The 12,597-nt window shown below is 36.7% G+C and overlaps 1 protein-coding gene across 1 annotated transcript in view; it reads right to left on the reverse strand.

Moving 5' to 3' along the window:
• The window catches only part of DPP10 (dipeptidyl peptidase like 10), an 846,520-nt gene that overhangs the window by 17,223 nt on the left and 816,700 nt on the right, over positions 1–12,597 (reverse strand). The window contains exons 20-21 of the mRNA XM_049889192.1: positions 2,068–2,262; positions 1,351–1,405 (exon numbers count right to left, since the gene is read on the reverse strand). Coding sequence (XP_049745149.1) covers positions 1,351–1,405; positions 2,068–2,262 — 250 coding nt within the window. The remainder of the gene's footprint in view (positions 1–1,350; positions 1,406–2,067; positions 2,263–12,597) is intronic.

The raw sequence follows: 12,597 nt of genomic DNA on the forward strand, positions 1-12,597 counted from the left end.
CCACAGTAATAAATGCATAGCTCACTTTTAGTCTTATTTATGTGTACAGTAAATAGAGCCCTGAAATGCATGGGCCCTGAGTGCTTCCAAAATATTATATATATTTGCACCAGTAAGGAGTAAAATGTTTTCCATTACATGTACTTTTTAATGTATCTATAAAAAAAAAAATAGTTTCCATTTTTTAAGAATCATCACTTTCTAGGCATTTTCATTAATATCTTTACTACTAGTGTTGGACTTTCCTTTATTTCCTTGTTTGCATTTATGCTAGGAGAGTGTTTTTTACCAAAAGTGTTTTTATTGATGACTTGAAAATTGTTGGCAACAAGAACCAAGTGCAGCAAAGGCATGGGGACTGCAAATGTTTAGAGAAAGGAAGAAAACAGCAGTGATTTGTGCTGATTTACATTTTATTCATTTGTTAAGTGCCTTTTCATGAACCTACTTGTCAGTGTGTGCTACTAAGATTAATTGCCCCAATAAAATAACTGGTTATTACATGTCATGGATCTCTGGTTCACTTATGAATAGCAGAATATATTATGTTAAAATCCATGAAAACAAAGAATTTGCTTTGTTTATAAACTAGAATTAAGCAGGGTCGTCTTCTTCCCTTCATCTTAGTATCCTTAGAATGTCTAGCTCAGGGATGTGTACTAACTAGGTTTTCAATAATTATCTATATGAGTTCTATTTTCATATTGTGACAAGGATACAGCAAGGGTACAGTTACTGCAATGAGAAGTATATATCTTATGGACAGCAAATAACATACAATAATGCATATTAGCATCTTTTTTTTTTTTTTTTTCCAAACCAATGTTAGTCTTCTTTAAAACTGTGGTACTTGCTTTTCCTTCTGTGGAGAGCACTCAGTTTCAAGAATGGTCTCCTTTTGTTATTTGGGTATAAGCTTAAATGGCACCTCTTCAGAGAGGCCTCACTTCACCACTCAATCTAATAACGTTGGGCCCCCATCATTTATCTCACATCCATCAAAAATTTTTGTTTTGTTTGTTTTCCTATAGGACTTATATGTGAAAGCATCTGTCTCATTTACTTGCTTACTATTTGTCTCTTCTCTCTGGAAGGTAAGTTTCATGAATGCAAGATCCTTTTCTGTCTTGTTTTTTTTGCTCTATTTCTAATACCTGGCACCAGCTAGATGTTCCATAAATGGTTGCTGAATTAATTAATGACTGAATTATTCAATATTAATCAAAAATTACATATTAAAGGATAATACAAAGAAAGCTGTAATAAAATTAAGAAAATAATTAACTGCATATACACATACATGTATATACACATTTTTTTTAAAGTTTTTTGAACATTTCTACTATTTACCTTTCCGAAAATGCTTAATCTTTTGGAGTCAATGTATGTCTGTTTCAGTAAAAATCTGCAATAAAAAAAAAATATATATATATATATAAGTTAGATCTTCTTGAGTCAAATGCACATCGAACTTCATTCTTGGCTTAAAAAATGGAAGAAAATGACAAAATATATTTTCCTAATTGCATCTCTATTCAAGTGGAAGGGCCATATAGTCCAAAATATTGCTATTCAAAGTGGTGGTCCAGTAGCTTCAATACCACCTGGGAACTTGTTATAGATAGAGACTCTTGGGCCCATTCCAGGTCTACAGAATCAGTATTTACATTTCAACAAGATGCTAGCTGATTCCTACGCACTGTTTTAAATAGCCAGCTAGCTTTCTCAGATCACTCTTTCATGCCAGAGTGCTAATGGTACCTGTGCTGAAGAATTGTAATTAACTGAGGAAATTTAGGTTGTATAAATACAAATCGTAGATTATCGTAAACAAATAATATAGCGGTCTACTTAAGGCCTCTCTTATTTTCATAAATCCAACCTTAATTCTTCTTCCAGAAATAAGATAATTATTTCATTATAGTACAAGGATGACAGGTACTTGAAAAAGATGCAACAGAGTACATGATTAGCTTGGAAAATTTTCCAGTGACTAGTCATTTTATATATTGTGTACCTAGATTCTTCACTGTAAGAAGAGCAACAGGAAAATGTGCACCCACTTACTTCACAGCTGTTATTTGATCCTTTACTCCCACTGAACCTATCCTTCGATGAATCTCCTGCATAATTTTTAGACCCTGGAATCCACTTCCTCGGCCATCAAATCTTGCTACAATAACATTATCAGAGTCAAGAAGTACCGAATCCCAGTCAATGTGGAATTTATCTGTAACCAGCTGGCCTCCTGGTTCTTCATCCCTGAAAATTACAACATATTGGACCAAAGGAAAACCAATCGATAATCTAGTAGATATTTTACCTTTTACACTGATTAGTTAGCAAAAACAACTCAGTCAAATCTAGGCTGGCTATTAAAATTTCTGTCAATTTTTGATAATAAGCCTGAAAGGTAAATGTAATTTTCTTTTGTCGGATTTAAATAAAAAGTTCCATGAATGAAATAAAAATTTAAAACATAATTTAAACCAGCACTGAAAGGATGCATTTAACTCATTTTTGCAAAGGAGAAAAATGAAAGAAAATATGTGCACTTTCCACAGACATTTCTAAAGGATAATTTTCAAATTGACAGGCAGATCTATGTTTATTGGATTTCTTCCAGACAGTGTGATTTAGAAATATCTTGCAGGTGGTATACAGAGGCCAGTGGGTATGATAGAGACCAGAAGCAATTCTGGAGACTTAATAATTATTTAACACAAAATGTACAATCTTAAAGGATACTGGCCTCAAAAAGAAATTCTGCATTAATATTTACTAAATTGTTTCTATGGAAGAATTCTCACTGAGGAGAATTTAAGCAAGCAGTGAAAAAAAATGTTTTCATCACCAAAGTTGACAGCAAGGAAAGGAGGCAGAAACATATATGTTTGAAAAATTTAAAGCTAGAAGTACCAAAAAAAAAAAAAAACCTGTTGCCATCGAGTAGAGTTCCGACTCATAGCAACCCTATAGGACAGAGTAGGACGCTCCCATAGAGTTTCCAAGGAATGCCTGGCAGATCTGAACTGCCGACCTTTAGGTTAGCAGCTGTAGCACTTAACCACTATGCCACCAGGGTTTCCAGCTAGAAGTACAGGACATACAAATTATAAAGCAGTACAACCACTATGAAAAAATGTATGGTGCGTCTTCAAACAGCTAAAATTGTGATCCAAAAATCCCACTCCTAGGGATATAACCTAGAGATCTGATAACAGCAACACAGATAAACATCTGCACATCTATGTTCATTGCAGCATTATTCGCAATAGCAAAAAGATGGAAACAAGTGCCCATCAATGGATGAATGGATAAACAAAATGTGGTACATACAGTGGTATACTACACAGCAATAAAGAATAATGATGAATTCTCAAAATATAATGCGAACGAATCTGGAGGCCATTTTGCAAAGTGAAATACAGCAATCATAAAATGACAACTACTGTATGATCTCACTTTTATGAAAACACAAGAATAGGTATATATCAGAAAAAAACATTCATTGGCAGTTGCCAGAAATGGGGGAAAAGGAAGGAATTACTCTCTAGATAGTAGGCACTTGTTATTTTTGGTGATAGGAAAGTAATACCAAATGTAGGTGAAGTGTGCACAACTTGGCCGAGGTAAATGATGACACCAAGAAGTACACAAGAATAAGGGACATTTTTGGTAAATGCTGTAGCATACACAATTTTGCAACAACAGCAATAACAGCCAAAAAATATGGGTGTGGTTACATGGGTAGATACGTATGCATATATGTGTATCGGAAGGTGTAAGTGTGTATATATGGGTGCACGCATAGGTGTATCTGTAGGCTTATGAATACACATGTATGTGTGTGCTGTCTACATATTCATATATATAGTAAAGCACAAAGCAGGCACGGTTACTGATACTTCCTAGACATAACCAAGCATCTCATGGGTTTGGTTTACTGGATTTGAAGTCTTAGGACTGTAATTTTGTGGGACATCTTGGTAAAATGGCATAACATAGTTCATAAACTTTATGTTCTACATCCTAGTTTGGTGATTAGTGTCTGAGATCTTAAAGCTTGCAAGTGGCCATACAACAATTTGTCTCTGCTCTTTTGGAGCAAAAGAGAAAGAAGGAAACTAAAGACTTAAGAAGAAACTAGTCCACGTGAATTATGGCCTCATCGATCCTGAGACCAGAAGAACTAGATGGTGCCAGGCTATCACTACCAACCATTCTGACCAGGCACACAAGAGATGGTCCTGGATACAATGGGAAAAAAAATGTAAAACAAAACTCAAATTCATAAAAAAGTCCAGACTTACTGGACCAGTAGAGACTAGAGGAAACCCAGAGACTATTACCCTGAGATATCCTTTAAATCTGTACTGAAGCCACACCTTTCAGTTAAACAACAGATTGGCTGCGAAAATAAACAATATCTTCCATGAGTATGCTTTTTAAAAAAACATCTATATGAGACCAAACTGTCAACATTTACCCTAAAGCAGAGATAAGAAGGTATAGTGGTGATGGGAATAGGGAATCTAGATTAATGGAAAGGGAATAACCAGAACAGAAATAATGAGAATGTTGACATATTGTGAAAAATGTAACCAATATTACTGAATGATATATATAGACATTTTTAAATGGGAACCTAATTTGCTGTGTAAACTTTCACCAAAAACACAGTAAAATATTGTAATAAACAAATTAAAAAAAAAAAAAAAACAAGACCAATAATTTCTCTAATATGATGACAAGATATTTTTGTTTTATATATACATGTTTTCCCAGGTGGATAGGAGAATCAGTATAGCAGGGAGTAAAAAGCATAGGCTCTGGAACTGCAGTACACAGATTAGACTTCTGTCTTTGCCACCTACAAGCTGGGTGAACTTGGGCAAGGTAATCTCTTTTTGCCTTACTTTCCTGACCTATAAAATGGGGATAAAAGAGTTGTAAGAACATAGTTAACACAATTAATGTCACTGAATTATACTTACAAAAATGTTTAAATGGCAAATACTTTGTGTTATATATATTTTACCAAAATAAAAAAAGAGTTGTGAGAATTAAAAAGTAATACATATAAAGTGCTTAAAAATCGATGAGTAGGAATCAACTCAACAGGAACAGGTTTGGTTTGGTTTGGTTTATGCAGGCCATTATTAAATTATAAAACAATAAAAATTGTTCTTAACTATTTTGTTTAGGCCAATTTTGCTTATATTGAATGTACATCCTTAAAGCTCAAAATAGAGAACTGCATGAAGGTTTTAGCTAGTTGTACAGAAATTAGAATGAACAATGTCTATGAATAAAGATAGTGTGCAATGCTGCATGAACTATATGTCAGAGGGACTGTCATTTTCTAGATGGGCCAACTATATCTGAGGACATATATGAACGTAAAAAATACAATCAACAGCCACTTGGGGTAATTAGCTGAGTGTTATTAATTTTTATGCATGGTTTTCCAACTTGAAGCACTGGTAACAGCTGTAAGGTAAAGTTCTAAAATGCTTTGTTAATATGGAGGATGTAATTTTCCAGTTTACATATAACCCACTGAATTGTTCACATATATTTCAGGAGTTCACAGCTAACTTTATTTTAGAAAAAAAAAAAAAAGGTAAATAAGTCACAGACATTTTATGATGGACAAATTATTTTAGAATATAGTTTAAATTAAGGCACACATTTTCAAATTTGTGATTAGTAAACAGTTGCCCATTTTTTAAAACAATAAACTTCAATTCCTTCCTCATGCTGACAACACCCAGGGGAAAAATAAAATTTGACTACTTTGCTCTTTTCCTAAGTTGACATTTTTAACTTTAGCCTTATCTTTGCAAGGTTTTAATGTTGGAGCACAAAATAATATCAATACATTCTCAGCCAATTCTTTTGAACAAATTTCTCTTCCTAATTGGGAATGCCCCCACATGCCTGTCAGTTTGTCATACTGTGGGAGCTTGTATGTTGCTGTGATGTTGGAAGCTATGCCACCGGTATTCCGATACTAGCAGAGTCACCCATGGAGGACAGGTTTCAGCTGAGCTTCCAGACTAAGACAGACTAGGAAGAAGGACTCAGCAGTCTACTTCTGAAAAGCATTAGCCAGTGAAAACCTTATGAATAGCAGGGGAACATTGTGTGATATACTGCTGCAAGGCACTCAAAAGATGACTGGGGAAGAGCTGCCTCCTCAAAGTAGAGTCGACCTTAAACATGGATGGAGTAAAGCTTTCAAGACCCTCATTTCCTGATGTGGCATAACTCAAAATGAGAAGAAACAGCTGCAAACATCCATTAATAATTGGAACCTGGAATGTATGAAGTATAAATCTAGGAAAACTGGAAATCATCAAAAATGAAATGGAGCTCATAAACATCAATATCCCAGGCATTAGTGAGCTGAAATGGACTGGTATTGGCCATTTCAAATTGGACAGTCATATAGTCTACTATGCTGGGAATGACAACTTGAAGAGGAACAGTGTTGCATTCATCATTAAAAGAACGTTTCAAGATCTATCCCGAAGAACAACACTGTCAGTGATAGGATAATATCCATACGCCTACAAGGAAGACCAGTTAATACGACTATTATTCAAACTTATGCACCAACCACTATGGACAAAGATGAAGAAATAGAAAATTTTTATCAGCTGCTGCAGTCTGAAATTGATCAAACATGCAATCAAGATGCACTGATAATTACTGGCAATTGGAATGCGAAAGTTGGAAACAAAGAAGAAGGATCAGTAGTTGGAAAATATGGCCTTGGTGATAGAAACAAAGCCGGAGATCGAGTGACAGAGCTTTGCAAGACCAATGACTTCTTCATTGCAAATACCTTCTTTCACCAACATAAACGGCAACTATACACATGGACCTTGCCAGATGGAACACACAGAAATCAAATGGACTACATCTGTGGAAGGAGACGATGGAAAACTCAATATCATCAGTCAGAACAAGGCCAGGGGCCGACTGTGGAACAGAACATCAATTGCTCATATGCAAGTGCAAGCTGAAACTGAAGAAAACCAGAGCAGGTCCACGAGAGCCAAAATATGAACCTGAGTACATCCCACCTGAATTTAGAGACTATCTGAAGAATAGATTTGACACACTGAACACCAGTGACCAAAGACCAGACAAGTTGTGGAATCACATCAAGGACATCATACATGCAGAAAGCAAGAGATCATTGAAAAGAGAGCAAAGAAAAGACCAAGATGGGTGTCAGAGGAGACTGAAGTAAAAAAAAACTGAACAGAAGATTTCAAAGGGCGTCTCCAGAAGACAAAGTAAAGTATTATAATGACGTGTGCGAAGAGCTGGAGATGGGAAACCAAAAGGGAAGAATACGCTCGGCATTTCTGCAGCCAGAAGAACTGAAGAAAAAATTCCAGCCTTGAGTTGCAATAGTGAAGGGTTCTATGGGGAAAATATTAAACGGTGCAGGAAGTATCAAAAGAAGATGGAAGGAATACACAGAGTCATTATACCAAAAAGAATTAGTCGATGTTCAACCATTTCAAGAGTTAGCATATGATCAGGAACCGATGGAAGAAGTCCAAGCTGCTCTGAAGGCACTGGCGAAAAACAAAGCTCCAGGAATTGATGGAATATCAATTGAGATGTTTCAACAAACAGATGCAGCACTGGAGGTGCTCACTCGTCTATGCCAAGGAATATGGAAGACAGCTTCCTGGCCAACTGACTGGAAGAGATCTATATTTATGCCTTTTCCCAAGAAAGGTGATCCAACCGAATGTGGAAATTATAGAACAATATCATTAATATCAAACGCAAGCAAAATTTTGCTGAAGATCATTCAAAAACGATTGCAGCAATATATTGACAGGGAACAGCCAGAAATTCAGGCCGGTTTCAGAAGAGGATGTGGAACCAGGGATATCATTGCTGATGTCAGATGGATCCTGGCTGAAAGCAGGGAATACCAGAAGGATGTTTACCTGTGTTTTATTGACTATGCAAAGGCATTCGACTGTGTGGTTCATAACAAATTATGAATAACATTGCGAAGAATGGGAATTCTGAAACATTTAATTGTGCTCATGAGGAGCCTTTACATAGATCAAGAGGCAGTTGTTCAGGAAGAACAAGGGGATACTGATTGGTTTAAAGTCAGGAAAGGTGTGCGTCAGGATTGTATTCTCTCACCATACCGATTCAATCTGTATGCTGAGCAAATAATCCAAGAAGCTGGGCTACATGAAGAAGAACAGGGCATCAGGATTGGAGGAAGACTCATTAACGACCTATGTTATGCAGATGACACAACCTTGCTTGCTGAAAGTGAAGAGAACTTGAAGCACTTACTAATGAAGATCAAAGACTACAGCTTTCAGTATGGATTGCACCTCAACAAAAAGAAAACAAAAATCCTCACAGTTGGGCCAGTGAGCAACAACACGATAAAAGGAGAAATTATTGAAATTGTCAAGGATTTCATTTTACTTGGATTCACAATCAACAGCCATGGAAGTAGCAGTCAAGAATTCAAAAGATGCATTGCATTGGGTAAATCTGCTGCAAAGGACCTCTTTAAAGTGTCGAAGAGCAAAGATGTCACCTTGAAGACTAAGGTGCGCCTGACCCAAGTCATGGTATTTTCAATCGCATCATATGCATGTGAAAGCTGGACAATGAATAAGGAAGACTGAAGAGGAATTGATGCCTTTGAACTGTGGTGTTGGTGAAGAATATCGAATATACCATGGACTGCCAAAAGAACGAGCAAATCTATCTTGGAAGAAATACAACCAGTGTGCTTCTTAGAGGCACGGATGGCGAGACTGTGTCTTACATACTTTGGACATGTTGTCAGGAGGGATCAGTCCCTGGAGAAGGCCATCACGCTTGGCAGAGTACAGGGCAGCGGAAAAGAGAAAGACTCTCAACAAGGTGGATTGGCACAGTGGCTGCAACAATGAGCTCAAACATAACAACGATTGTAAGGATGGCTCAGGACGGGGCAGTGTTTTTTTCTGTTGAGCATAGGGTCACTATGGGTCAGAACTGACTCGACGGCACCTAAGAACAACAACAACAGTTGGGTATGGTATTCTTTCTTTTCTGTAGCATGGTTTCAAGATGAATTATAAAGCTCATTGCGATTTCAAAGAATTAGCCAGACATTTGGAGGAGTATGGTTGAGATTTATTGTTCATACCTTGTTGAGTAAGAAATACTAGAGTTGTTTTGCAAATAAAGCCAAACAAATGCTACTTATATCAGGAGATAGAACTAGCAAGACATTCAGTGATAGGGATCATCACAGGGGATGGACTACAGACCAAATCATAGGCTGTACGATAAATGAGTACCGCTACCTGTGTGCATATTGGCCGCGCAGAATGGGGAGCTGCAACTGATTTTATTTCATTTTGTTTTTCTCTAGCGTCCTTCTCATCTTTCCCTTTGCACTGTTTTTTTTTTCCCCCCATCTCAGAATTCTCTGGGGACCCATACTAAGGCGGGTATTCCAAGACTGACAGGGGGACAGAGAATTTTGTTGAAAGTTGTGGTGAAAAGAACAATTTCACCTGCTCTAAAGAGTGGAAAGGTCACAGCAATATGAAGCTTCACTGTTTTCTACCACAGGCAGCAGAATCAAATTAAGACTGTAAACGTAAGGTCTTAGAGGGCAGAATCCTCGTCTATTCCAATACCTTCAACACTGACTGTGTCTGTACGGATGATGAGTTCAGGATTGTGCATAGAATAAAACACAAAAAGCAAGACGAATAAAACAAACAATATCCAACAGATTTTCAAAATGACAGGACAAGCTGCTTCCTGGTGATAACAAAATATCATCTACTGCAAGAGTGAATTAGAGTGAAGAGGTTGGTTCTGATTACATGTTTGGTCAGATTCACCGAGAGCCATTGAACTTAATGAAAAGAGGATTGAATTTATAGTCCAAAGATGCAAGTTTTGGACCTGGCTTTGTTATTGACCTTCTAACTTGAATGATTACAGGATTTTTAATTTTACTTATTTTTGCAACATTAAACTATGTTTAGTAAACATAGTAGGCTATGTTTACTAAACTATGTTTAGTAAAAAACTTCATACAAGTTTTTAATGCACTTTTCTTTGCCCGCAAAATTTTAGTTGAAATAAATTGAAGGAGGGTTATTTTCGAATGAGAGTACTTTCCATGCTGGTCTATAGCATAGCTGTGTTCACTGGGGAAGTGGGAAGAGACTGTGTAAAGAGATACTAATGGTTATCTGTGTTCTATGCTCTTGCTAGGCCTGTATAGGAAGACTTTAGTCACATGAGTGCCTAGTTGAGAGCAAGAATTATTAAGAACCAGGTTTCAGAATTTTATTTTAGGCAGCATAAACTAAAAACAAGTGTGAAAGTAATGGCAAGGAATAGAATGGAAGAGAAGGTAAGGGAATGGAAAATAATTGTATTTCTTCTCAGGGAACAGTTGTCCTATATGCAAAATTGCAGGATGAATTTTCTCATAAATCTATCCCATCATATCAGGAATAACATTATTTCATATTGGGGAACTATATCTTGTATGCAACTCTATTTTCCTCCTTTAGGAAGATGACAAATATAATCTGCCAAATTCTGACCCCTGGTTTGTTTACCATGTAATTTTTGGTTGAATTTCCTTTTTTATTTGTTTTTTGAATCATAAGCAGGGAAGTGTTTGATATGATCACAGTTGTTCATATCTTTTATTCAGAACCTATCCTTCAGTTCCTAAGACTTTATTCTGATAGTTATTATGATGAAACTTACTTGATAATACATAGAAAATTAAACCTATCAATTAAGCTCTCAAACTGCATTAATCTCCAACCATTTGTTTTCATATACTGGTATTCATAGATCTGCACAGTTCAAACCTTTTAGAAATAGAGCCTTCAGTAATAACCTGGTTCTTACAGAGAAGTCATGTGCCACCATGAACAAGAAATAAGTGATATGGTGGTCAGACCAAACTGAGTTGAACCCACCCACCTCAGTGCCTGTAGAGAAGTGGCTTCCTTTCCTAAGTGTCAGTTTACATTTCTTAGCAATGATCATTGTCACGCTTAAGCCCATTGCTGTGGCCTCTTTGTTAATCCAGCTCACTGAGGGTCTTCCTCTTTTTGTTCACTGTCTACTTTCCCAAGCCTGATGTCCTTCTCCAGGGACTGACCCCTCCTGATAACATGTCCAAAGTATGTAAGAAATCTCACCATCCTTGTTTCTAAGGAGGACTCTGGCTGTGCTTCTTCCAGGACAGATTTGTTCATTCTTCTGGTAGTCCATGGTATATTCAATATTCTTCACCAGCACAATAATTCAAAGGCGTCAATTCTTCTTTAATCTTCCTTGTTCACTGCCCAGCTTTCACATACATAGTATGGAATTGAAAATACCATGGCTTGGGTCAGACACACCTAGTACTCAAAGTGACATCTTTACTTTTGAACACTTTAAAGAGGTCTTTTACAGCAGATTTTCCCAATACAATATGTCATTTGATTTCCTGACTGCTGCTTCCATGAGTGTTGATTGTAGATCCAGGTAAAGCGAAATTCTTGACAACTCGAATCTTTTCTCTGTTTATCATGATGTTGCTCATTGGTCCAGTTGTGAGGATTTTTGTTTTCTTTATGTTGAGGTGCAATCCATACCAAAGACTGTAGTCTTTGATCTTCATTAGTAAGTGTTTCAAGTCCTCTTCACTTTCAGGAAGCAAGGTTGTGTCATCTGCATATCACAGGTTGTTGATCAGTCTTCCTGCAATCCTGATGCTGTGTTCTTCTGCATATAATCTAGCTTCTCTGATTATTTCCTCAGCATACAGGTTGAATAAGTATGGTGAAAGGATACAACCCTGATGCACACCTTTCCTGACTTTAAGCCATGCATTACCCCCTTCTTTTGTTTGAATGACTGCCTTTTAGTCTATGTACAGTTTCCACATGAGCACTATTAATGTTCTGGAATTTCCATTCTTTGCAATGTTGCCCATAACTTGTTATGATAGAGACACAGTTGAATGCCTTTGCATAGTCAGTAAAACTCAGGTAGACATCTTTCTGGTATTATCTGCTTTCAACCAAAATCCATCCCAAGTCCACCAGAGCTAAAATATGACCTGGAGTGTACCCCACCTGAATTCAGAAACCATCTCAAGAATAGATTTGACACACTGAATACTAATGACTGAAGATCAGACGAGTTGTGGAATGACTTCAGGACATCATACATGAAAAAAAGCAGAAGGTCATTAAAAAGACCGGACAGACAGCAAAGACCAAAATGGATGCCAGGAGAGACTCTCAAAGTTGTTCATGAACATAGAATAGCTAGAGCAAAAAGAATAAATTATGACATGAAAGAGCTGAACTGAAGATCTCAAAGGGTGGCTTGAGAAGATAAAATAAAATTTTACAATGGCATGCGCAAAGACCTGGAGTTAGAAAACCAAAAGGAAAGAACAAGCTTGACATTTTTCAAGCTGAAAGAACTGAAGAAAAAATTCAAGCCTCAAGTTGCAATATCAAATTTCTGAAAATTAAACAATAAAAACCTTATAGATCGCAA

Source organism: Elephas maximus, chromosome 6, assembly GCF_024166365.1.
Source record: "Elephas maximus indicus isolate mEleMax1 chromosome 6, mEleMax1 primary haplotype, whole genome shotgun sequence".
Classification (NCBI taxonomy): domain Eukaryota; kingdom Metazoa; phylum Chordata; class Mammalia; order Proboscidea; family Elephantidae; genus Elephas; species Elephas maximus.